This window comes from Pholis gunnellus (assembly GCF_910591455.1).
Source record: "Pholis gunnellus genome assembly, chromosome: 12".
Classification (NCBI taxonomy): domain Eukaryota; kingdom Metazoa; phylum Chordata; class Actinopteri; order Perciformes; family Pholidae; genus Pholis; species Pholis gunnellus.
The window spans coordinates 1,137,595-1,165,557 of record NC_136539.1 but is presented as its reverse complement, the minus strand read 5'-3'; the positions used below and the strand labels follow the sequence as shown (position 1 = coordinate 1,165,557).

Sequence of the window (27,963 nt, the reverse complement as noted above, 5' to 3'; positions counted from 1 at the left end):
CAGTTTGTAACAGACTGGTGGAATGTGTGTCATTATCCTCACTTTGAACTTATTTTAAATCGTTGAATGTTAAAACAATTTTTTCACAGCCTGGCCATCTCACACTGCAAGGAAAGGGAGAACAGGGCTACAACCACCCGGTAACCATGACGTGACTAAAGAAAACCAGGGGTAGACGAACAAATAATGCAAATATAATACTGTGTTACTTACAAACTGGACTGAAGTTAAATCATAAACGGAACAAAAAAGAAAGAAAAAGAAACTAATTCAATAAATATTTATGGTACACACTTATGGCACAAATATGCAGCAGTCGGTTTGGCAACTTTTCTCTCATTTTTTTAAAAACCAAATTACCATGGAAACAGTGCAAAAGGGGAGGGAGTGGGGAGGACACTGGCTTTCCATCGAGCGCTAGCTAAAATACATAGCAAAAAATTCAAATTTTATACAAAACATCTTACTTTAAGAGTTTATAAAAAAATGTTTTTATTGGGTTCTGGTCAATATTTACATAAGCTATTTACCAAAAAAGTAGTATGCTCTGTTTTACTGACGGGTATTCCATTTTTCTGTACTTTTTTTCTCCATTTACTTTCCTAAAAAGGTGAATAAGGCTATTGTAACAACCCAGGATCCATATACAATACAAACATTAATGTATTTACAGTTTCTTACCTACAGAAGTACGGTGCAAAATTACTGAGTCAAGTGACCAAGGGCTGACCATACGAGCAAGGCATTTTACAGTAGCCTGAGGTGCTTCTCCTTGCCTTTGGGCTAAGACTCTCACAGCATCGCTACAACATTTCATAATAGGTCGAATCGAACCTGGTCAATGTTGGGAGAGCATTAGTCGAGTGGCAGCTAAGAAAAGGACGTCAGATTCAAATAAACTAATAAGATTGTCATATTCTGCCGCAAACAGAGCAACTAAACAGCCATTTCTTTGTTTGTATGTGTGTGTGTGTGTGTGTGTGTCTTCTTTTCATCTTTTCTTAAATACCTGTTCAGGTGTGATATACATATGCTTTTTAATGGTTTCATTTTTCACAGTTTACCTTTGTACTACGGCACATAGTTAAAACAGAAAAGGTTAAAATAATACTACAAATAATGCAGGAAAGAAAAACTAACAGCAGGCTTGTGTGACGTACTTTGCTAGTTTTGTGTCATTTGTTTGTTGTTACATCTTTCAGTGGTTAAGAACACTTTCCATAGGTTGTTTTTTTTCTCAGAATCGATTAAAAAAATAAATAAGAATTGCATATTTGCAGATTTTGTAGCCTCTTAGAGGCACAAACCTCAGATCATACAAGGCTTGGCTTTTCGGTGAAAGTTTGATGTTGACAAATGATGATGATGGGCTGATACATGCTCTGGGAACAGCTAAAGTTATGATTATGATGCTAAGCCAAAGATATTAATGGATGTGAAGTCACTGAAATATGGACTTGTTCAACACGCGCACACACACACATGCACAAGAGAACATGAAAGGTGTGTGTGAGGAGAGTCGGGGGCACTGGGTGTTCGTGGAAATTATCCTTTGGGAAATGCTACACTGAGTGAGTGTGGGAGACATAACTACTCTGCCCTTGTGTACACCAATGTGAGCTATTTTGGGACAGATAAGTCTACTCCCCCTTGGGGCCGGGGCCCAGGCTCCCCTCCCCTGGTCCTCTTTCCCAGGCCCTGTGTCTGTGGACGAGAGCTCATGAAAATATGGGAGATATGAATTAATCAAATCCTGGATTGCATAATGTGCACTTCTACCATGATATATTAACAATCCTTCTTCTTCTTCTTCCTCTCCATACGGCCTGACAACACCTGTGCTCTATGTGTTTATCATAAATAAATTCTGTGTTTTATTTCATTTTTCACCTTTGTAATGTCCTATTATGTAAAAAAAGAGAGAAGTAAATCAAATAATCACAATATGGAAATGCTAATGGCTATTAAGAAACAGTGACAATGTAAGAAGATGTACCTGTGCTTTTCTTTTTTTAACAAGAATAGGAGAGCACCGGCCATGCTGCTTCTGGGCCCTGAGGGCACCCTTAATCATCATTGGACCCCCAGGGGTAAACATTACAGTACCTAGAGCTGTCTCAGCCAGCAACGCTAACCTCAACTAGATCTCGGGCCTCTTCCTCACCTGATGCGAAAAATGGCAGTAAGGCGAATTGGATTTGTTATTGCCCCTAACACTTTCCCGTGTGAAAAGCCCAGGTTGTAGAGAAGTTGAGGCGAGCCCTTTCTACTAAATCTGATGGGATACAGCTGCTCTCCCATCTCAAGCTATCACTGTGTCTCTCTCTGACTGCTGCGAAGTGTGGAGGAACCAAAAAGGGGTTAAAAGTGCTGCTCTATGTATATGAAAGTCCTCCACTCTTCCCAGGAGCCTCCTGGGCAGACCGGACACGTGCCCTGTTCCCTGGCGAGAGTGCACAAATTGAAGTAAAATCCTTGCTTATGCTCTCGCCACTCCTAGCCACTGTTGGGTAACTTGTGTTTGAACGTCACATACGATTTAACTTGTCACTAAAGGAAAAGAAAACTTCAATCTGTATTTGAACTACACCAGGATATGAAAACCAGATACGACCAGAAACAAGATTAGTAAATGTTGAAAGTACAAAAAAACTATTTTTCTTCCTTGAGACCTTCAAATATCATCTGAAAGAAGTGATTTGCTGAAAACATATCTGGGAGGATTGGTGCAATCCACACTTAAACCCAAACAGTTCACATTGACTGGTGAGACAGTGTGTCTGTGCGTGTGGGTGAATGTGTGTATATGTGATGGTGAGCATGTGGGTGGCAGGGTGAATGGTGATCTCCATGAGTCAGTCAGGAAAGTCCCAGAGAGGAGCGGTGTGAGAATCTCTCTCCGTCCTCCTCGTCCAACTGGTGAATTCACAGCGTCTCTCTGGCTAGTGAGTATCAAGGGAGGGCAGCCACTTTGTGAGTTCATGGTCAGCCGGTATTCTCCTTTACATCTCCTCCTCACTCGTTTTTCTTTTTCCAAGCAATAGTCTCTCTTATGGTGAAGCCACAAATTCCTTCCAATCCTCTCTTGCCAGTAAACCATCGCGTTCATACATCCGTCCATCCATCCTATCCCAGACAAAGAAAAACAAGCTGTGCATCCGTCTAACTCTCTGATCCCAAAACACTCAGTTCCCTCAAAAACAAAATGGGGAGCAGCATCAGGGGAAGAAGAGATCGTCCCGTCTATTTCCAAAGAGCCCCAGACAGCGGCAGCGGTAGCTTTCTCTCCGGCCCTCCACCCATCCCGTCCGCACCGACCAAACCAGAGCGACAAGGTATCAGCAAAGCTTTGATAAAGAAAAAAGTAGTGACAAAACATCAGAGACGAGGAGGAGGAGTCGACAAAGAGAGAAAGAGAGAAAGAGCGAGAGTGATTGCGGGCGTGCCATTGGCGCCAGCCAAAACTAAAAACCCGCTCTGCCCGGGATTGTTCCAGTTTGTCTCTTGCTTTCAAAAGTTCCACCTCAGACCTTGTAATAGATGTTGGCCGGGCTCTGAGGCGGCATCTCCTGAACTATGTAGACCGGGTGGCCGTAGTCGCCGCTGACCTTCTCGTAGTGGGGGCAGAAGACGCTGTCAGCAGTCCTGAGCGGGATGATGATGTCGCTGGGCTCCGAGCCGTTATTGTTCCCACCGCCTCCGCTCCGTTTGGGCGTGGCCAGCGTACTCAGAGACAGCGTGGCTGCGTGCTGTGGCGAGTGCTTGCGGTGCCGCCGCCGGTACTTGAGCAGCAGCAAGACCAGCATGATGATGATGATGATGAAAATGACGCTGCCTGAAGTGATGCCAACGAAGATGGCCACCTCGGAGCCGATGATGCTGGAGGACTTTCCACTGTTGTCATTGTCATTGCTTTCTCTGGGCGCTACACCTGGGAGACAGAGGGAGGCAAACGTGAGGCTAAAATCATGGCTAAAATCATATATGCTATATATATATATAAACACGTTCCAGCAGCGGTAATAAAGAAAATTGAGGGGTCTGGGTGTGTTTAAAACAAACTGCTTTGTATCACATGCCTACCGACCCCGTCGGGGCTAGGTGTGGAGCGCTAATCATCCAAATGGGGATAACAACATACACACCCGGCCAATCTTTCCACAATGGTTGTGCACACAACGTCATTGTGTCAAGAGAGAGAACCTCTGGCCAATTGCTGCGTGAAGTGGCCATGATATCCATATCATAGCTTTGGAAAGTTACAAAAATGTGATTCTGGTGCACAATTCTGACACCAGTAGAGTGTAGAGGAACGAGTTCTCAGTTGCTGTTCGAGGATCCTAAAAACACTTCAGTTAAGATTATTACTGACGCCTTTAAAGGAAAGAAAAGGAAGCCGTGTTTTCGTCTTTTGCTGCCTTTCCCTTTCGTTCTTCACAATCTTTTCATCATGTCACAGTAAAGGTATCTGGAACAGGCCAGCAGCACAGCGGCTGAGCGTGAAGCCTGCCTATAGAGGGCTTTTGTATAAAGGTCACATTCGATCGGTGGCTATTCAAATTCCGCCGGTGAAGACTGCAACCTTGAAACTATAGGGCAAGCAGTCTGATAGGAGATACAATGGCTGGGGTAGATCCAGGCGAATGGCACTTAAATAAATTGCATCTTGAAAGACATAAAAAGTAACTTCAGTTTCTAACAGCCCCAAAGGGAAGTAAATAAGAAAGAAGGATTTGATGTCATCGTTAGGCATCAATTATGAAAGTCAAGCTGGGCTCTGAATCCCAGTGATGGGCATTCTGGTTAACATCCAACACCTAAAGGGGGGGGGGGGGTGGGGGGTGGTTCTGTTCTCCCCCGGACAGGAGCGTGTTTCCTGTGTGTCCCTGCCTGCCGCTGTTCTCCTGAGGACCTGAAACTGTCTCTGCTGTGGTAGGGGGAGTGGATACAGGATGGCAGGCAGCCCAAAGTAAGGAACCTTCCGTTGTTTTACAAGGGGATTATGCTGCCTCAGACACTTTGCCCATAGCACTCTGACGCCCATATGCTCCTGATAGCTTCCGGGATGGACGACTGGGGCATAAAAAAGCAGGAGACAGGAACATGGAGAGAGCAAGATGCTGATGCCTGCAGATAAAAAGGTGCCATCATGGATTTAACAGGCAGACTAATCTGCATGCTCAACGTTAAGGCAGATTTGTGAGTGAAAACATAAAGAGTCAGGTGAGGCCACGCCCTCAATGAGCCAGGACACGGGAGGGAAGGAACGGAGGACTGTTATTATAGGTCAGCTTGTTTTTGTTCTTGGGCCCTTCCTGTTTCTTTTTATCTAAGCACAGCTCACTGCGGAAATTGCCGGCCTGATATTCTTAAGAGATTTTTAACTGCAATATAATAGTTGAGATAAGAGCAGTCTGCACGTAGCCACAGTTGTGATTTGGTGCAGAAACAAGTCTGTACTAAGAGCAGGTCGTTAAATAGATGGCAGACAGCGATCAGATCCTTTTCCTGAAAATGTCATTTAAGCGGCGGGTTGAGGCTGGAATGTGGCCAGTGTGGAGATACCTTATAAGTCCTTGAGAGGCCGGAGATGCCTATCAGTTTTATGGGCAACATTCAATTACTGGCTGATGAATAGCTGATCTTTCTTTCCTTCACTTTCACACGCACACCTCAGTGACTCTTGCAAACACACACACACACACACACACACACACACACATTCGCCTACTTAGTGTTATCTGCTCATAGCTGACCGAACAATCTCCCGCCCACATGCCAAACTGTGTCGATAAATCCTCCACGCAATTACCAATTTCCTGGGATTTAAGCTGCAAGTAGGTGATCTCACCTGGTTTCTCCAGCACATCGTTGGGGTTATAGGTCTCCTTGCCATCTGAGTGCTTGGGCACAGAGTAGGGTACTCTGGTGGGAATGTCTTTGGGTGAAATAGGGTCAGAGGGATCTGAAAAATGCGAAGAAGATGCATGAAAGTTAATGAGGAATTACTTTTTCCTGTGGGGAATGTCTATGTTGTTGATGCTCATGTAAAGGGACTGGTTCAGATTGTTCTTCGTGTCAATTAGGTGGGTTTCTTTGTCCCTGTTGTGCTGGGTTTTGTCTCAGCAACAAACCTACATGTGACTACCAGGAAAACACAAAGAGGGAATTTCCCTACGGAAAAACTATCAAAAAATCTTGAACCTCTAAATGCTTCAACAGTGCAACCAGCAGCAAAATGATCTTCAACTCCATTCACATGAAGCAAAGTGTTTTTGTACAAACAGCTCTTCATGACCCAGACATGACTGTAATCAACCATAAAGAGTATGTAATGGTTGTTTTCGTGAGCAAGTCTTAACACTGGAGCCAATTTCCAGCACCTGTTCTTTCCTGTTACTTCCTCCGAGTGCAGCAGCTTCGATTAATTCCCTGACCTTCTCCTCTCAATAGTGCTAGAGCTGGTGTTGACGAGAGGGCCGACCTCAGGTAATGGCTTCTCTGGGTTGCAGCCGGGCAACTGATATATGAATAATTATCGCTGTAATTAAGAATAGAGTCCGGTCTGTCTGGTGTGATTGCATGGGGCACACTACATGTGGGACAGTGTACTGTATGTGCGTGGGTGTCACACACATGAGAATTATGTGTTTGTGTGCCTCTAAACTAGATTTGCATGTGTAGAAATCCTTCTAGTTGAAATGGTGTATGGCAGCAGATGCTTCCAGTGCACGTGTGCATGCAAGCATACACAATAGTGTGTGAGTGTGTTTCCACTAGATTACATCTCCTGCCCCCTCGCAGCCCCAGGTGTCATGGAGACGATGGAGCAGTATGCTGCACAGCCTCCTATGACCTTATTAGGGCATTTTCAGAGTCTCACACAATTTTTCACAATGTACTAGCGCTGCATTGTAGCTGCCCGCTCACGCCCGCAGGCACTCACCACCGTAATTCAATAATACAATACTCACTTTGTCCCACTTTCATGATTATCTTCATGGACTTGGTCTTGCACACTCCCCCCTCCTGGTTGTCGATGCCCTCCATGGTGCCGTTAGATGTAGCTACAGCGGGCAGAGAGAGAGGGACAAGGTTAGAATTAGCTGTCGCTGCGAGCACCTGGTACAAAAAAGATGTGTTGGGGAAATTGTGTTGCCATATATGCCTTAAGCCTATCTCGGAAAAACAGCCAGTTCCCAAAAACAACAGAGATACTGAGAGCCTTCCTCTGAGGAAGGATATGAGTCATATCCCCCTTAATAAAATCACAATTCACCTGTTCATCACCTCAAACGCTACGCTCTAGAGGGATATTTCACATCCCCAAAGTCAATTAACTTGAGTAATTGTGACTGTAATACCTCTAACTGTGCTGATGGGCCTCATGAAGGAGGCAGTTAAGGGAGGTGAGAAGAGGGGAAAGACTGAGAAAGGGAAAGAACGATGACTGCCACGACAGCGGCCATCTTGGCAAGCCGCAGGATATTCGGAGGCTTATTGTGCATTAGCACTAACAACACTCCAGAGAGAGGTGGCCAGTTATTAAAGAACACCATTTTTGGATTTTAAAAGCCCTCAAAAGCTCAGATCTAAAAAAAAAAAACTTGCTGCCAGGCTGAAGAAGATGGAGAGGCCGGCTGACAACATGAGAACACATATTCAGGGATGTAAACAGGCCTTGGTGAGAAAGGTTTTAAAAAAACACTTTTCCAAGAGAAGCAGTGAAATTAAGAGAACAGAGAGAGGTGATAAATCCCCTTAGATGAAACGTTCTTAAAGGATCTGAAAATAACATTTAAACACAGGAGAACACAGAAGTGCAGCGCTAAACACTGTGTTTAAGGGACAACAGCAGATGTTGGGAGAGTAATCTGGAGGGGCGGAGCAAGACGTCCCACATGTGACAGGAGGAACAAAACGGGCCCTGTAAGCAGATGCTGAAGAAGGAATATCTGCTTGTGTCAAAAAGATGTGGGCCACACACACTGACAACATGGAAAGGCTGCCCATCCAAAGCTCAATCAGCTGGATGCTTTCAAGCCCATTAGCTGCTACTCCGCCTCTCTGCTTGTCTGCTTTTATCTGCACTGCCTCTTGAGGCAGCTGGGCAGTACTGCAGCTGGCGTGGATCATGAGACGGACAGGGAACAGGAAAGAAGGGAGGGAGGGAGGTGGGGGTAGTAGAGCTTGTGGTCTATCAGGTCAGTAACACAGAGGCTAACGAGCTGCCAGGGCTTAGCAGCTTGGCTTCCCGCCAGCGCGCGGTGGCCCGCATTCACTATGACCGTCCCCACCACACTGACCCCCATCCCCTCCCCTCTGCTCCCCCTCAGCTTCTCCTCATTCTCCTCCTTCGAACAACACCCCATCATCCCCAGCTTCCTTCTCTCCAGGGCAGCCACCTTGCAGCCGCTACCCTCTGCCCTAAAACCCATTACCCCATGAACACACTCGGCTCTACCTCCCCGCCACCATTCCTGCTGCACTCGAAGCCTTTCCATCAACTGCAGGGGAAGTGAAAGGCAGGTGCCGAGGTCTCGATTGAAACATCTTTGAAAAATGAAGCTTTGCATAGTTTGCAGCTTTCTCTTTCTCCTCCTCCCAGCTGTCTTTTTTCTCTTCCTTTTCCACCCTCCCAGAATCCCCTTGCTTCAATGAGACGGTGATGGGAGCGGACACAAAGAGCATGTTAACAAGGACTCCCTCCCCCCCTTCCTCCTTCCCACCCTCCATCTCGCCTCCTCTCTCCCTCTGTCTCCTTCTCCAGCTGACCTATGGCTTTTCCAGTGGAGACCGAAAAGCACATTACAGACAAAGCTTCTTAAAGGCTTGTGCTCCTGTGCCCGTGTGTGTGTGTGTGTGTGTGTTCATTTCATAAACCTATTAGCATAACACACATTGATTTTAACAATCCTGCAGGATGTCATTAACCATCTTAACACTGTTGACTTTGTAGTGTGTTTGTGCAGTGGTGTTTGAGGCCTGAGGTACGTGGGATGTCGAGGTGCATGCATGCTCAGAAGCACTTGTGCCTGAGAGGTCAGAGTTCACGGGGTGTGAAGGGCGGTGGACTGCACAGACGGTGCATTTAGGTCTGCCACACATATCGCCGCTTGTATCACTGCCTATTTCTTTGTTCTGTCCTCCCTTCTTCTTTCCCTTTGCCCTATTAACACATCAACATCCATTTACTCTGAAGCTAAACAAAAAAAACTGAATCTCTTTGTCAAGCTTCCAAAAGCAGGCCTTTTGTTAACTTGCCTCACAATGTTTCCTTGACGTTTAAAAGAAGCCGTGGAAAAAAAGAAAATCTTCAAACTGAAGTCATTTGAAACTTTAAATTATTCTTCCCCTTTAAATGCCAAGTAAAACACACACTCACTATGCCAAGGCTGCAGTGCCGGCAAGCCTGACTTGGATTTAAACAGAATGTGATTGTTGAATGAGCTAAGGCTTCCTGAATGACTGGGCCCTCCTCAGCCCAGGCAGACGAGGCCAGGCTGGACGGGCTGACAGACTAGCTGGCTAGAGTTAACCCGCTAATCCATAATGCTGGGTCTGAAGGAACATGTTGGAGGAGGGGGGGGGGGGGCCTTACAAATGGATTTAGTCACCAACTATATGGCATTACAGCATCCAGATAACACTCACAGACATGGAAGGGGGGGGTACAAGTAGAAAAAAGGAGAAGAAATAGTGAGAGAGATTAAGCCAGTACTTGGGCTTGTGTGTGACATTCTGCAGGGACCCAGAGAGAAACAATGAGAGAGACAAGAAGGACAAAGGAAGGGCTACATTGGATTTTCCTTCTCCGTTCATCTTGACTGTGAATTACAGTCTATTTTCTCACTCCATTTGCACTGGCGATGTGGTTAAGATCGGGTTCTAGTGAGCAAGATTGGTCCCACACACACACACTAGCATTCACAGTCACATACACACACACATGCAAAAAAACAGGCTCCGCAAATGGGGAAAAATGTCATCAGGAAAAATCCCTTACCGGCTGTGACAAAGTAGGCTACCGCTTGAGACCGAAGTGACAGCTTGAGTGTGTCTGAAACACGCACACACACACACACACACACACACACACACACACACACACACACACACACACACACACACACACACACACACACACACGCGCGCACACACACACACACACACACACACACACACACACACTCACACATGCCTTCAACCACGCATAGGTCACATGTAGTCTCAAACCAATGGTAGAACTGTGTGAAAGAAGTGTCCTCACTCTGAGTGTCTGTCTGAGTGTGTGTTAACATTAGCATACAACACACACTCCAACCACAATCCCACCCCTGCGTCATAAACACACCACAAGTCACTCAGCCCCTACACGTCCTCACCCTCAGCCTCATTTACCCTCCCTAACTTCATCCCCCTGTTTATCAAATCAAGAGAGTGGAAAATCACCTTGTGCTCAATGAGACAGTCCATTGCGTGCTACAATCCAGATAAAGACTGAAAGAGCTCCATTTAATTGATCCTAATGTAACTATCAAATAAGAAATAGCTCCAACAGATAACTGTGCTAGCATTTAGAGCTAGTTTCAGAGTGGCATATGGTATTTAAGCTAAGATCGCATTTAAAGAGTGGTGTTAGTGGTTAATAGCATTTGTATCATTTTGATTAGCTGTAAACATATGTTTCAGTTTCATTTGGACAAATAGCATGTACAAAAATCGTTTCAAATATAGAAATGTCTGTATGTATCAAGAGCCCTGTAAAGCTTGATAAACAACACTTTGAAACCTCGCCAACGTTGTCAAATTCTGTGGGTTTAATTAATACACAATGCCCTGCTGCAAAATAGACAATGCTTGGCCACGCATAATGAAACAGAGCAAAGGCATGGCAACAGGAGCCTGAAGAGGCATCTCAGAAAGGCCGATAGGAAGGGAGAGAGACGGCATTGCACACAGCAAGAAGATGAGAGAATGGACGGATGGACACAGTGAGGATGTGTTCCAGAAAGAGAAGAAGTGAGACAAAGGCAGCTATGATCTAAATGCCGAGCATAAATTGCCATCCGTCGGGTTGCCGTGGAGCGTGAAGCCCTCATCACAGAGCTGGGGTTACGGGCTGGTTAATACCCGTCATCACCGTGTGCCCTAATCACCCATGACAAGGGGCGCCTCCGCGTTTAGAGACCCTGGTGACCCTCAGAAACAAGGCCAGGGCAAAGCTGGGTCACCCCAAATCTACTCAAAGCTGTGTAATAATCACCACTACCCTCTCTCAAAACACAAACATTTTAAATAAATGATTCAGATCCACTTAAGTTTAGGTTAACACGCAATTATTACAGCAGCGATAAGTGGATTAATTGCAATTTGGGGTGAAAATAAGCATAGTTCGACAGAGTTGTGGGAAAGAATTTAGGTTTTTAGCTACGCAGACACAAAGTAGCAATGACTGTTACTGAATAAACCTGTCTCCCATTATCATAATGTGATAATAATAACGTCACCACCAATCTGATACTATGAACCTGGATGTATTGGGGTGAACAAAGAACCGTTTCAATTAGACAAAAACCTGAAAGTGCATTTTGAATTCACATCAAATTGAATGAGAAGGATGTTCCCCCTCAGAGCTCACGTTAGATCCAGACGACACTCCGAGTAGCAAGGAGGTGACGGGACTATTTTCTGTTGTGACTCAGGCAAAGGTTGATTAAAGTCTTGATGAAATTTCCCTGTGCATGTCTGCCCCGACTGTAAATTCAGCCTTGTCCTTCTCCTGCCCTCTTTAGCTCATCATCCCTCTCGTTCTACCCCTTTTCCCCTTTTGCTCTATTTCTCCCCTCTCTCTCTCTCTCTCTCTCTCTCTCTCTCTCTCTCTCTCTCTCTCTCTCTCTCTCTCTCTCTCTTTAGCTCATGTAATCATCCAGCTCACTACATTCTCGGCTGCAGGCCATGCTGCCGCAAACGATCACATCAAACTCATCTGCTCTCAGCATTGTGTGCTGCCACTTAAAAACAAAAAAGAAGAAGGCACACAGAAGTACACACACATACACATGTGCTTGCACAAAATACACAAACACGCCCACGTGTAGTCGCAGAGACAGAAATCTGTGGATACACAGCGGCCCTTCTCTACGCATGCAAGCAAACACACAGTTTGCAAATTCACAATCACGCACACACAAGCAGACCGTGTAATGCGTGCATCCTTTTTTTTCATTGGCCGCCTGTCTTCACTGCAGGATAGTACAGGATGAGACAGTCAATGCTGAGGCCTGATGTCACAGTCGCTTGAATGGGTGGTTTTGTAGTTGGGGAGGGGGGGTCGAACATACCCATCCAATCTAGGTCTAGCCTTACTCACACAATACTCAACACAAGGCCGCACTAATCCAATCGGTCGAGACTCCGTAGCATTGATGTGGGGGCCTTGGCAATTGTGAGAAGAAATGGAGGATTAAACGCTGGTTAATTAATTACGTATCGAGTGCTCACTCCAAAAGACTAATGAAATCCTCGTGGTGAACTTTCTGAGGCGGTGTCACACTCCGATGGATCTTGGACAGCACTGCTGGGGGGAAGGCGGGGGCCGGACACACACACACACACACACACACACACACACACAGGCGTAAACAAGATGGAGATGCTTCCACGTAGAGCTACGCAGGGCAAGTCAAACCAAGTATATATGTATCAATTCCCAGAGCTCATTCACCCAGCACATAGACACACAGAGTTACACTCACAGGCAAAGACTGACACACTGGCTCACTCCAACACTGCAAGGTAAAAACAACCAAGAGTCTGAATCCACCTTCTCTCATTCTGGCTCTTTTGTTTGTGTGTGTTTCATTTGTGCTTCACTTCTGGTGTTTACACATGCAAAGCTGGAGTTTCTCCAAGCGTCCGATTCGACAAAATAGCAAGAGTACACAACATAGAGCTGTGATGCAACTGCAGTGGGCTGTTAAAGCTGCAGGAGTGGGGCCAGAGCTAGCCAAGAAGAGGCAATTAACAGCAAAACGTGACACACTCCAATGGAGAAACAGCTCCCTCTCTCCCCTCTTTAGGCTACACATTAGCATTTTGGGTAGCTGTGAAGGGAGGCAGAATGGCGGCGGTCGGGGTGGGGGGATGTTGGTGGAAAGGGAATTTGTAAGAACTGCAAAATTGAATTTTCCAACTTGTCTTTTTAAAGTTCTGAATTGAACTTTCCCACTGCTCTTTCTGTTCAATCTTGTCGACTCGGCAAGCTGATGAAGAAGAGGGGTTTTAACGTGAGGCGGTAAGAAATTGAATATTCCTGTCTGCTAGAAAACCACAGAGAGAAATAGGTAATCTAGATGTCTCGATAGAGTGAAGAGGACTGTTGTTGTCACAGGGCGTCTGTACAGGTACAGCTGTGTGTGCACAGAGAAGATGCTTCAAGCTGCAGCCCCAGCTTCCCGAGGGACTGTGTGTGTATGTGTGTGTGTGTGTATGCATTATCAGCGTGTGTGCGTGTTTGCCCTCACATCAGCCTGTCTCTCCAAACCACATGTACCCCTACATGTTCTGCATCAACCTTGAACTCATCCCCGTCTTCTGATTCTGATTCTGATGCACCACAGTGTGATCACATTCACACATTCAGCGGCAGGAGCGCAGGCAGAGCACCAGGAGAACCAGGATAAACACCAGCATCAGCTCGTCAATAATTAACTGCGCCGTTTGGGTGGAGGGAGACGAGGGGAGGGCGATTGCGTCTGCGCCTCTTCAGTCAGAAGCCTTTGTAGTCTTTGAGCACACACACACACACACACACACACACACACACACACACACACACAAACCACATCTGATGGTTTGATCAGCTCCTGTGGGTTTGGATGCTCATGCACGCCCTGCGCAGGTGTATTTATGTGTGGAGCCGGCCACCAGTCGTGTAGCTCCAGATACTTTCCAGCGAACCGTATTGTCATTTGGCCTATGAGCCAGTGTTAAGCCATTAACCTGCTATATTTGCTCCAACATGTCTCACCTGGAAGACCACAAAAGCAGCTGTTAGAGTCTAACACAGCGAGACATGCCCCGCCGTGTAAATATCCTGCAGCTATGACACATTAGTGACAGAGCAGCTACTGTTGCATGTTTGGTTTTAAACTAACGTAAGTAGAACTGATTGAGCATAATGTCTCGGAGAACCTGTTTTTCTGAAATAGCTGCTTGACAGATCTCTCTGCGGGACTTCCGGGTACTGTGGAGCTCAGAAAAACATTTAAATTCACAGGAGTTGCCTGCTGCAGGCGGTTTAACGTAGGATTTATACAGTTCAGTACAATTAGTTTTTACCTTACACATTTGCTTTGCAAAATTCAACTTCCTCTCCCACAATAGACTGTTTGGATAAGAAGCAATGTGTTCCTCCTCTCTTCACTCTCCTTTCTTCCCCTTCCTTCTACTCAGTCAGAAATATGGCCTTCCCCTACTGTGACAGCTCACAGATGGCTGTGGCAGAGCCTCACAGATGGTCCTATCTGCGGCACACCCCCCATCAGCGCCACACAGATGGTTCAGTCCACCTCCCATGTTTCAAACCAGGGGGCCGTCGCTAATCCCCATCAGAACTTCCTCCCAGGATGGCGTTAGTGCATCACAGGCAATCAGCAAAACGGAGTGGCCGCATCTGCACCATGAGACTGAAGGGTGACTGTGGAGAGCACAGGCTGCCAAAGGCCTCACAGCTAAGGACCTTCGAGGGTTCAGTGTTGGTCCATAAAGGCATCCATCGGAGAGGTGTGGGATGATAGGGTTTAAGATTCTGTTTCATGATCTGAGAAGCAAGGCTTGATTTATATACATATACATATATATATATATATATATATATATATATGTATATGATAAAAGATAAGCAAATACCACAATAAGACTTGAATACACTACAGATTCCCTTGAGTGGACTTTTAGCATAACATCAAATGGACCTTCAATATTTACTTTATGTTTTGAAGAAGAAAAGTAGCATAATCCTCAGACCAAGTACAAGTACTTACATTTAAGCTCTTGCCGATATTGAGTACCACTATGTGTACTAATACAATTACAAATACAATTACAGTTCTAACAATTACTTTGAAATCTTGTTTAATTTTCATCAGATGTTTCATCATCAGAGTGTAACAAACAACGTGATGCTTTTGCTGGCATTTCAACACTGCAGAAGAGATGTTAATAGCCTAATTACCTGTTTAACTGTGCTATCAGTTAAACAGTTAAAATAAATGATAAAAAGAAAAAGAAACTCAAATTGAGCAAAACCCAGAGGAGTGGCTTGTCACATACAGGGAAATATCTGGTCCACCTTAAAGGTTAATTCACCTTAAGTGCGCCTGAGCTGTCGCTAACGTCAATGATGATGTTTTACTTTATCCATCAGCTGGCTGACAAGCAAGACACGGGAACGTAGCTTGGGTGTCTTCACAGGTCTTGAGGATTTGTCTCATTTATTCACCAATAAATAATCTGTACACACACTGCACTGCTAGGTCAGCTGTAATGTTACTGCTGACTTCATACTCATCATCACACACGCGCTCTCTCTCTCTCTTTCTCGACCGGACACTTGCTAACGTTACGCCGGTCTTGCAATGCACTGGCGGAAACCCTGACAGAGCATCCCAGGCAGATAGAGAACCCCACAGCTATACTAATTGATGCGGTGGGGACTGAATCACTGCATCTGTCCACGACAGTGCACGCAACATTGCGGGCTGCTAACTGTCCCGGACAAGTGAAGTGGGGACTGAAAAATAAACTGTTTGTGCTGAGCAGCTTATTAGGCTCCACTGACGAGAGGTTAACGTCGCGTTGCATCGGAGTCGCTTTATAAGTATATGAGCACAGTATCAGACCCGATATCTGTACCAGTGCATCCCTAATCCTTTGGATAGCGTTAATCTGTGATGTTCCATTCATTCTGCCAATGAAGTGTTGTGACTTCCCTCAACCTCCACCTCAGTGTATTCCCTATATATCTCAACATGTCCATCAACAACATCAACTTGCATTGAGGTGGAGAGGAAGAAATAATTGTAATTGGCCAATACAAAATTGTGAGTCTTGTAAGGATGTTACTCAAAATTGAAAAACAAATACCAGCAAAGCAATTCACCACCTCTGTTTGACCAGTGATTGACTAGAATGAGAATGAGACAACAATTGAAGGTATGTCACCAACAGCTGGTTCTCCTTGCTGAACTGATAAGGAGGCTGTTTCCTTAAATAATGTATGGCCTAATTTATGATCCCTTGAGGGAGGGACGGGTACTTACAGATGATGTAGTAGTCTTTCCCCCTGAAGAACTCCAGGCCCCATAGATTGGGGCTGAACTCCTGAAACTTGAGGGTGAACTTGACGTCCTGGTCGGGTTTGACGCAGTTGAGCAGCGGCGTGTCAGCTTTGGTGATGGTGCAGCTCTCCAGCTGCTCCCGAGGCACCATGTATACCTTGTAATACTCCACGGCATCGCTCATCCCTCCGTCCACGCGGGGGCACACAATGTCCAACTTATCCCCGATCTGGGGGTACAATACCACGCCTTGGCCTGGCACAAATCTGAAAGGAGATGCAGGGAGGTGGGGAACAGAAGATATTAGGATATTAGTTATCTGCAGAAAAAACGGATGATAAGTCATTCATTATGCATTGGAGTGTTTGCCATTGAGCCTCTCCATATCTTTCAAAAAGAGACAAGTCGGCTTAATTATTGATGTGGTAATTACTGATTGAGTCCATTCATTTTAGATGATGAAGGATAATCGAATGCGTGATGTGTGTACATATGTCTACATGTGTGTGCATGTGGTGCAAAGTGACCCTCTATCTGAAGATGAACACATAGCTTTTCCTCCGCACTGTGGCAGTGAGAGAAGAATAATGAACCGGATAAATGAGGAAAAGACGACGTGCTTCCTTGGTGCCAGGGAAATGGCAGAACAGCGTTGGCATACAAAACAGAAAATTAAAAAACAATAAAAGCCCAGCTTGTTGAGGCGAAATCACAACAGAGCTGCGTCAGAAACGCGCACACAGACAGACAGAGAGCCTGGAGGGGTTTGTCTGGGAGTGCAGTTAAATTTCCCTAAATTCTTCCCAAAAGTAAAATAATGTTGCCATTTAGTCTCTGAGTACTGAGAGCCCCTGCAGCATTCCTGTGATTGCACACGTTCTCTCTCTTTTACACACACACACACATTCACAGTTGGAGCTTGAGTTGGAGGTGAAACCTTGTATTTATCTGCTAAACCAATTTGCCCCACGCTTGGATACAATTTGAAATGTTAACCATGGATTCCCTGGAGGCATTTAATGGCATACTGATAATATGGTGCAAGTAAATAGACAGGAATGTGATGCAAATACTGACTACTGAAAATGAGGGGAATATCTAGTGGGAACGTTTAGGGTTAACATGTAGATCATTATGTACTTGTGGTTCTGTGCATGTTTCTGGTGGGTGAGCAAAAACAGTGGAGGGCATTTCTTTCTTTGCCCCTATGGTCTAGTGTTGGAACAATAGGTGAGTTAAGCAGAAAATTAGATGGGATCTATTTCCATAATCGACTAATTGTTCAAAGTTATTTTTCAAGCCCAAATACCGAACATTCCCTAGTTTCCCTTCTTTGTGTGGATTTGCTGCACTTTGTGGCATCTTAAAAAGTAAACAATTTACTGACATCATGTCTCCACGTGAACTTTGACTTCTTTTCTTGGAAGAAAGCACAGGAGAGCCTCAGATCGGCTCATTACAAAAGCAATAAGAGCGAAACCAGCACACGCCTCTGCTCTCCCAGTGAGGACTGAGCACCAGAGTATACGGCTTTTACCCCGACTACAAAGACAGCCACCGCAGGGCGGCAGGGGAGCCAACACACAGGGGACGGGTGGCAAAGCACAGTCCATTTATAATTAACAAAGAGCACTAAATGAAATAGCGGAGGGGAAATTCAACGCATATCAGTTTTATATACATATGAACATGCTGCTTGCTCTCACAGAAACATGTTCCTTCCTCTCTCTCTCTCTGTCACACACTCACTCTTTGTCTCTCAAACGTACGGACACAGACACATGCATTATTTCTCCTTCCTCCTCCGACAGCATGCATCATCTTCTTCGCTTCCGGCATGAGCTTGGGCATTCGGATGCACACATGCACACGCTCACACATGCACACGCAGCGGCTAACTAGGCCGAGCGAATATCTTTTCTGCCCCCTGGGGACACACTCAGCAGTGGTACAGTGTGCCCAGTGATGGACACAGGGAGAGAGAGAGGAAGGGTATGCATGTCTGTGCATCGCAGCGCCATCTGGCATCATATTATCATCTGTGAGTGTGTCTGGAGGGGGGGGGGCACAGAGAGAGAGAGAGAGAGAAATGGAGGAAAGGTCCTTAGAAATGAGTGGGGGGCTTCTACACAAACACTGTGGAGCTGTAGGTGTATGCATTAACTTTGTGTGCGTGGTTGCAAGCATTCAGTCATGCATGCAAGCGGGCATGTGTGTTGGTACAGGGATGAAAGCATGCATGCATGTGCTTATTTTATCTTTCGGCGTTATGCGCAGGTTAGTGTGTGCGTGCGTGTGTGTGTGTGTGTAGCTTAGCTTGTGGTGGCCTTTATTTAACTACAGAGATTAATCTAGAAGTGCTTCAGTCAGGGGCGTAAATATAGACTGCCTGGGGGCCCATAAGGTGGGGGGCCCATAGAGAGAGCAGGCCAACTAACACTGTGTGTTCCAATTCCCATACTACCATACTATTCAGTGTGCCAGAAAATATTTAGAATGTCCCAATACATCACATCACATACATCACATCACATACATCACATTTTGCAGTTTGCTCACCCACAGTCCTCTGCGCAGATATATGAGTGAGAGTGAGGCTGTGTTCAAAACCGTCTCCTACATACGACTGACGAACGCAGTATGCAGTATGTAACGTCTGTATGTTTCATTGTGCAGGATGCTTGGCCTGGTCAGGCCTATATACAAGCTCAGAATGCACTGGACAATAAAAGACTCATTCCACTATTGCAATATCATCGAAAAATACAACTTGTTGAGCTTTGAATTTATTTATTTTTGTGTATGACCAATACTTTACAAGATACTGCATGGTTTAGCTCCCCCACCCCTGAAACAATTTATTCCAACAGCTCATGGTGAAATGAGACATCAAGAGACATCAAGAGACTGTAAACTCACACACACATACAGTCACAGGCCCACGCCTACTGTACACATGTATACATGGTGAACAGGTAAATCATTTCTGATGAGAAATTTCACCAACACCTTTCTGACAATACTATCAACCAGGGTATGGGACCTCCTGCTCTGCTGGCATGAATGCTATCACCACGGGAATTGGGCGACTTGCAGGAGATCAAACATGACTAAACCTACACGAAACTAACAAACAGGGAGAGCTGCATGACACACACACACACATGCAAGAGCTAAAGAAAATATCTCTTTCTGTCCCTGTTCCTCTCACATACACACACTGTGTGTTTTTCCTGACTGAATATGAGATATGCTATCACAAAGGCTGTATCCTGTTCTTTCACTGCCTTTACAATTCAAAATTGAGATCTGCCTCGGCCAGGGGCAAAAAAGAAACCAGACCAACACACACCATCCTCTCTATTACCCTCTTGTATTTTAGCCAGCTGATTCACAGCAAAGTGCAGTATAATAAAAGCATTGAATAAATGCTGACAAAGAAGAGTAAAACAGTTTGGATGTGTGTTTAAAGATAAGCTGCCAAGAGGCTGATTGAGGGCAAACATGAGCTGGTCTGGATCGACTCTTCAGAGAAAACACAAAGGGAGGGAAAGAGAGAAGAGATGAAGACGGGGACAGTGTCTCGTTGGACACTCATTCATCAGTTCTACGCCTTCCTCCTGTGCTCCGTAACCCCCCGACGCGCGTGCTTTTTGAGATAAGCGAGTGTGTGTGTGTGTTTGTCTGATACCAGACACCTGGACCAATGGCAGCCATTAGAACCAAACACCAGGTACACAAGGTCACGCAGACAGGCTGAGGAGCCTGATGCAGCTACTGAATAGATACCAAAGATGAATACAGGGGGGGGGCAAACAAAAGCTAGTCCCATCATCTCATGATTGTAAATGCATTTGACCCCCACCTTGCTTAAAGGCACCCCCCCCCCCCCCCTACCATAAATATTCCTGTTTAATAGAGCTGAGAGCTCTTTATCACAGAGATGAGGCCTGAGACGCATCAAAGGCTGTTAAATCAGAATGTAAACTATTGTGATGTAATGTAAAGACATTCATTTACTCATTTTAGATTTAGTCATCTTCGCTGAGTTGGTTGTTCGTTAAATACAGTTAACCTTTTAATGGCCGCTGTTCATCCTGTGGGACACCAGCAGTATGCAGAACTGGAAAAGTGACATAAATATGAAACTGTAATGCACATATTGATAGAATAACTCTTCTCTTTAGCTCACTGTCCAGCAGTCCCATCAATTCTTTGTCTAAATTCATCACAATCAAAAATGGTCATTTTGCTGGAGAGATCACTAAAAGAGAAACACCTGCTGTGTTTTCTAGACTGGACTAATGTTGGTACCTGAAGCGCCTCTACATAATGTGTGTAACCGTACAGACAAAGTATTTAGTGCGTGAAGAAAACACAAAATGTACCAAAAGAAAGTAACGACAGTTGATTCCTTCTAACTCAAAATAATAAAAACATAACAATGACAAATGGTTATAATATTTCAGAGCAAGAAGATGTTCTGTTAGTTGCCCTGTAGCATAGAGGTGAAGCAGATGACAAAGATGGCTGGTTGTGAGGATTTGCTGATTTTGTTTCGACCTGTCCATGGCTTCTGCACGCCTTTGAGGCCATTTTCAACTTGGAATTATTTTACTATTTTACAGACCAAACAAGTAGTCGATTACTTAAAGCAATGATGAAGGGGTAAAAAACAGATACCCATATCGGACAGATGTTGACTGAAATAACTGTCTCTTCAATTCAGTTCTATGTTTATATACAATATATATTATATTATATACCGGATTTTTATTGTAAGTTTTGATCAATTTGTCGCTGCATTGAAAAGGTTTACAGTTGACTTGTAACTTCGTACAACTTTGAAGATTTCTCATCAAAGTTGCTGGTGACGATTTATATTTTTAATAATGAATGAATAACAAGTCAGTTCCTTTAAATCTATGTATATGTCCACTCTCACAGAACTTATAATCACAGGGAGGGAGAGAGAAGGAAAGGAAACAACGGAGAGACGTACAGTGGCACTCTTCTTCTCCCTTCTTTCATCAGTGTTTATCTGACGATCTGCCCTCCTCCACTTCCCCTACAAACACACACACTGCTCTGACAAAGCCAGCCGGAGAGAAGCTGTCGGCTCTATCAGCCCGCCTCCTTTCTCTCATCTCTAACCCAACCGTCAGGCCATTTGGTGGGAAGGTGATAACAGCCACAGGTGCCTGAACTCTCTCCTCACAATCTCCACGTCTCTGTCAGAGCTAGAAATAAAGGCTTTTATGAAAACTGTGAAGGTATTCATAATGAAACGGCGAAAATCAGACAGCTGCCATTTTCGAATAACAAAAAGTCCTCGTAGCTTTTCTTGTGAAAAGGTTTTAAAGCAATGACTTGTGCTTTGTGATGGCTGGAACATGAAAAACACAACACATCGATGCAATTATCTTTAGAAAAAATGAATATGAACATATTGATATGGAGCTGGACATTTTAGGTTCTGGGCACTTTTCAAACCAAGTGTCGGTCTCTTCCTCATGTGTGACAAAGCCTGCAGACGCTCTGGTGATTCCTGGAGACCTGAAAGTAAATTTGCCGTGTGACATCTGTTTTCTCAATTATCTTCTAACCACCTTTAAGTTTGGTGTCTTTTTTAATGTCTGTGTGTGTGTGTGTGTGTGTGTGGGGGGGGGGGGGGGGGGGGGGGGGGGGGGGATTGGGCAAAAGGAAAAAAAGGAGGACGGGGAGGACTGTAGATCTACTTTCAGACGTTATGACTGCTGCATCTGTCCCCAGTGAAAAACATTAAAACAACAAAAGTTAGATCTCTCATCAGTGAACTTGTCTTTTCCTCTCTCTCTCTGTTTTCCACTGGATTGCTGTTTTAATGTGTGACACAACGGAGCACCGGGTGTGAACCCCAGTCTCAACCTTGCCTCCGTTCTCTTCCTGTGGTCCCCAAGTTATGAGAAAACAAAGTGGAAGGAGGGGAAGGTCAATATTTACTGCCGATCAAGAGCAACTGTTTGACTCTGAATCTGCAGCTGCGGTGCAAGGATTCATTAAGGCGGCAGACAAAAGAGGCCAAGCCGGGGCATAGTGAGGGTTAATCTAGCCGCAGCTCTTCACGGCGCCCCGGCTTTCGCCCTCTGTCGGCCGAGGGGACAGGGGTCTTTACGCCGCCCGTTACCCTGCCCCCCACCCCCTCATCGTTCTGTCTCTGCTCCGAGCCCTCGGCCTACCTTTCATCCAGTAATCCAGGCCTATGAGTTCTGAGCAGGCCTAGACATAATTACCCTCCACGCCCCGAGGGGCCCCGGCGCTATCTTCTCACTCTCTATTTCACTCCTTTCACTCCCTGTTCTTTTATTACAAAATCTTAATCATCAACTTTTCTCTTGGCAGTAATCATTAAAAAGCTGCGTCAACCTCCATAACCCCGGCAGTGTGAACTCTGTGTCGAACACGGCAGGATTTAACTTTCTCCTCTTTTTCCCCTCGCCGTCCATGCCGATCGATGTAGCGAAATTAAAGCAACTGATCTTCCTCTCGCTCGGCTCCAGAGAGAAAGGACAAAATTAGAGGCACTGCGGGGGTTATGGAAGGAGGGCTAGTCGGAGGAAGAGGGAGGGTTTCGTCGCAACATTCAGCACAAGGCCTCGTCAGTCATTCATGATGGAACCCCCCCTACATTCACAAAAGAGGACCCACAGAGGTGCCCCCGTCACTGCCCGGTCACAAGGGGCCTTTGGGCTTCTATGTAATCTCTTAATGAACTGCAGTGGAGGAGAGGGAGCGCTCCTTTTACATAAACCATGTAAAGCAGGCCTCTCTTTTGTTTCTCTCTCCCAACTACAAAATGGATTACCACAAGAAGGAGGTGTGTGTGATGTGATGGGGAGATTGGGGGGCAGGAGGGGGGAGGAGGTGCTGGGGTCATTCTCTTGTTGTTTTTTTTCGTAGGTTCATGCATAAGGGCAGTAAAGTAGTAGAGCGCAAACAACAATGAAGTTTAATCGACACAACCGTGGGCCCTGTGAAAGGTTGTTGTTTTTTTTATAGCTGCACACACACACACACACACACACACACAGCACAGACAGAGAGACAGAGGGAGAGAGAGGCGAGCTGCTTCTTTATCCTCTCCCCCGGCCTACACACACAAAGACTGGCCCACAGCCTGCACATTTCTAACATTCATCCTTCCTTGAATAGTCAAAGAGGAGGACTAACACTAACTGAAAGAGAGACGCAGAGGCAGGGACAACTTGGGCTGTTGAGCATATTGCTGACCTGCTGAATATAAAGATATTCACACTTTGGGGTTTCACTGTTACCGACGAGGAATAAGTGACACACAGGCATGAGGACTTCAACAAGCTGTGAAAAGGAATAACACACTCACGGAAAAGTTATTTATCAGACGTTGGCTGTATGGAAAAGGAGAAGAACGGTTTCCACCCTGATCTCAAACTGTGACTTGTCTGCTCGTTCTTGGTACAGAATAATCAGGAGAATCAGTAAGAAAGAAAGAAGTCTTCATGTGAAACGTCCCAAACGTGTTCAGCTTGTATGAAAGAGATTTGTTTCGGTCGGAGAACTTGAACCACAAACCAAAGTTCTTGTTCTTGCTCTGCTCTAAAACAAAAGAGGCACCTCACAGAGGGGGTATTAACCCTAAAAAAGACAGAGGTGACCGGTCACACAATGATATCACTCTCTGGCCTTTTACCTCTGAACTCTTCACCCAGACAGAACGCAAAGAATGCGCACATGCACACACTAATTCTGCGGAATGCCCGCTGCAAGGCCTATACTTGCTCTGAAGCGGGACGCATTTTTCTTTTTTTGGTTCTGTCCTCCTTTCGAAAAATCAAAAGTGAAATGGCATTCTAACTTGCAAGAGCTTCAGCTCAAGGATGGAGAATGTTCCATGTTCTCTCAATGACAAAGGTATTTTGAAAGCACAAAATACTTGTTGGGTGACCCCAATACAGAGACAGCAAACTGAAGTTTATATTTAGCATATTTTATTTCATACAATTCTTTATACACATATATATATATACATACACACACACAGTGATCTGCCACTTTGCATTTGCTTCACATTAAAATCTCTCTACACATGAGGTCCAAGCGTTACCTGCTTAAATCATTTTGTGGTGTTTTTCGTCTCCATCGCTCTAATAAAGCCACACGGTCATTAAATGGCACTACACACGCAATAGCCTACACAAAACATGTCATTACATTACATCGCGGCATTATATCGGACACAGCAGCACAGTGCGGTTCGGGCTGGAATATAGATGTGCAAAGTGCAACCTCAACCGATATTAACCGGGTTTTTTTCTGCCCCTCAGTCTTCGCACGAGGTAAAAGTACAAATGAGTGCGTCGTCAGGTTTGAGTGTCTCCTCATACACTGACATACGAGGCACAACGGACAAATAAGAACCGAGTGCGCGGCGCTCACCACAAGTTAACCCTCGTATCCAGCAGCTCTTTGCCATGCAACAATACACACCTGTTAGACAACCATAACGTCTGCATTGTGTGTATTTCGCTAAGGTATAGCAGGATGTGTGTGTGTGTGTGTTGGGGGGGGGGGGGGGGGGGGGTGGCTGCAGCGGAGCCAAAAGCTGCATTATCGAGCGACTTGGGAGTTTGGCCGTGACGAAACGGCCACAAAGAGGGCGCCCCCCGCAGGGCTGAGACCAGGGGTGGAGAGGAGGACACCTTTTTACTTGCAGAAAAATAACCGCCTTTCTTGGTCTGTATGTGAATATTTGGAAATGACCAGTCTAGATTTTTTTAGATTGTAAATGAGAATATATAGAGTATTGAGGCCAGTGTGTGTCCACCTCATTTCCTAATAATCACCCACCGGTGGTCATAATGCACTATTTCAAAAAACAACACGTACACACAAGTGTAAAGTGTGGGCATCCTGAAATCATACACCCGAACGCACCCTCCGCTGTGCCGCTCCTACAGTCAGGCTTCTGTCCGGAGCAAATGGCGGGTTGGAGGCGCACGACGCTCTATTAAAAGTTTTCGTCTCATCAACCATATTTCCAGTATAATCCGTCCTCGAATTTGGCTCGTTGCTCGATTCATTATTTCATTATTTCCACACAACGTATTGGAAACCCGCACCCGAGCGTCAGAGGCCCGGTGGTGGGTTCCAACAGCTCCATGAAGCCTCGTCATGTCGAGCACAGGACTGATCTCTCCAATCTCTTATAAATGGTATCTTCATTACGGCGGATAGAAATAACGTCCAATAATACATTCTATGGACACACAAATTGCGAGGGAATAAACAGGCCTGCTAATAAACTCAATGCAGTTTCAAAGGTCTGCCCTTCTTAATTGATTCGGACCTGTTACAGTCAGATATTAATTAAAATACGCCTACTGACCGAGGAACCGGAGCTGTGAAGTTACATTGAAATTGAATTGACTTCAAACCACCAAAGCCAGAGCCACATACCCTAAAATGAAGCACACAAACTGAGGCGGGTTTGTGCGCTGTTGAGCGCCACCATACGCACGGCCGAACGGGCCCTCGCTGCACTCTGCGCGTAAATATTCCCCAACGGCGACAACAACACACAAACAGTAAATCAGTTAAGCAGTAAAGCAACGAGCGGAGCTAAATAGCCTACAGCCTCTTCCACACAGACAGGTGTTGTGGATGCTGGTTTTATCGTTTTAGACACATTATTATTGTGGTTAACCCCGATACTTCTCAGTAATATCAACCCAAACTCAGTTCAGAAATGTTGGCAGTTAAGCTGCAGAGCGGGGAGAGATCTATTTAGGATGTTTACGGATCATTAAGGTTTTCTGAGAAACTTGGCATACAGATGATCAACTATAAACTGTAGCCTATTTATATTTTGAAAAAACATTATTTTCGCGACGCGATTCTAACATTGTGTTGTCGTGGAAAAGGACTGTGAGGACAACGAATATGAATTCAAATTTTAAATCACGCTGTTCTGAGTGCTCTTTGTTCCACTCAATATATTCTGAAATGAAAAGTTGATTCTTTTTACAGAAATACCTAATGTTAACTTGTGCTATTTTACGCTCATAGCCAAAGTCACGGGCGGCAAGCAAACCAACATTAAATTACCGGATTTTTTAACGGAGTTTGGCATGAAATCGTTGATACGCGGGCCGGTTATCAGCGCGGCTTGTGTTCCACTTACTTGGTATTTGTTGTGTTCCAGTAGATGGACTCCAGGATGAGCGCCCGGCACAAGTCCACTTTGAAGGCAATAAACAAAACTCCGAAATAATATCTCCACATCGAGTCCCCCATGGTTAGCCTGCGCACCTCCGGTTAGTGCACAATCCTTCTCAAAATAACCTTAAATATGTTCACAAAAAATAGATCAGAGGACAAGCGCTCCAGAAAAGGCTGACCGCGGCGATTTCTTCACCTTATATCCCGATCCAGTGGGGATGCGCACGGACCACAAACCCTGTTCAGACGTACTAGAGCATCTCCAGAAGAGAGACCTGCTCCAAAAAACCAAAGGCGCACGACAGTAGTTCATTCAGCGGACAGTGGCTTTGTATTCTCCCCTGTTCAGAGCGCAGACTTCACCTCGCTTTAATACATCCCTCAGAGAGAAACAAAAGTGGCGGTGTCCGCTGTGGGCCGCGCACAAATATAAATCCCTCTGCGTTATAGTCCAGCAATGCACGCCAAAATCCAGAGCAGCAGCAGAGAGGACCGTGATGGCTGGTGGTGGAATGGTGAGATAGTCTCCTTTCAGACAGAGCTGCTGCTGCTGGTGAGCAACAAACTGTGGGTAACAGCAGCAGAGAAATGAGACGCACGAAACAATGAGGTCGGATGGTCAAAATGAAGAAAATGATTAAATATGAGAATGAACGAAATCAAAGGAGCTGGAATGGAAGTTCTCATACTAGAGGTCCCCAACAAGTGCTGCGGCTGTATGCTGCAGATCCGTACCGAAACGCCCGCAGACCGCGTAGCGATGGTGCCTCAGTGCTGCTCCGAAACCTGGATGGAAAGTAACTGCAAGGGACCGCGACTGGGAATTTGGTAGAGCTGGTTTTGCCCAGTCCCCGCCCCCGCCGCTGCTGATTGGTCCTTCGGCAGGGAGCTCTACTGTCAGTCAACGGGGGCAACTGGTTCAGCACGGTGACTAGTGGTGAGCAAACTGGGGAGAATTACAGTTGAATCCTGCTTTTGTCGAAAGGCAGCAGGTAGATGAATCAGACCTGAAGCTGAGTAAATGTCCTTTGTCTAATTCGGACATAATACAAGTGTCATACACGATATAGATCAATCTAATTAGTTCAATACTACATCCAATGATAATAAAGGTGAATGCCACTAGTTAAAACATCGGTGATAACACCAGCCTGCTACCTCTAAAAGATGAAAGCAGAATTACTGCGCAGACTTCGTGTAAATGAATCGTGTTGTTATAGCTCTCAAACAACGAATAGCGCGCACTGCTCGTGTGTTATAGTTTCTGTGGATAGCCCCATAATGAAAAACAACGAGAAACATTGGCTCCCATAAGGCTCATATACACACGGCTGTACTGTGCCACGGCGCTGATGTGCTGCACTCCCAAGGTTTTTGGAAAGAC

At 45.4% G+C, this 27,963-nt stretch overlaps 1 protein-coding gene across 1 annotated transcript; it reads right to left on the bottom strand.

Moving 5' to 3' along the window:
• Nucleotides 1-22: 22 nt before the first annotated feature.
• efnb2a (ephrin-B2a) lies at nt 23-27,347 on the bottom strand. The gene is made up of 5 exons (XM_079169570.1): nt 26,542-27,347; nt 16,326-16,609; nt 6,975-7,067; nt 5,852-5,965; nt 23-3,931 (listed from the first exon to the last, which is right to left on the bottom strand). Exons 1-5 carry the CDS (start codon nt 26,652-26,654, stop codon nt 3,525-3,527), a joined length of 1,011 nt encoding a protein of 336 aa, XP_079025696.1. The 5' UTR covers nt 26,655-27,347; the 3' UTR covers nt 23-3,524.
• Between the last annotated feature and the right edge of the window lie 616 nt (nt 27,348-27,963).

Coding starts and splice junctions, on each gene's coding strand:
- efnb2a (XM_079169570.1), bottom strand. CDS start 26,654: ATGGGGGACTCGATGTGGAGATATTATTTCGGAGTTTTGTTTATTGCC. Junction 16,610..26,541: donor TGGAACACAACAAATACCAA/GTAAGTGGAACA, acceptor ATCTCCTTTCAG/ATTTGTGCCAGGCCAAGGCG. Junction 5,966..6,974: donor AATCATGAAAGTGGGACAAA/GTGAGTATTGTA, acceptor CGCATTTTTCAG/ATCCCTCTGACCCTATTTCA.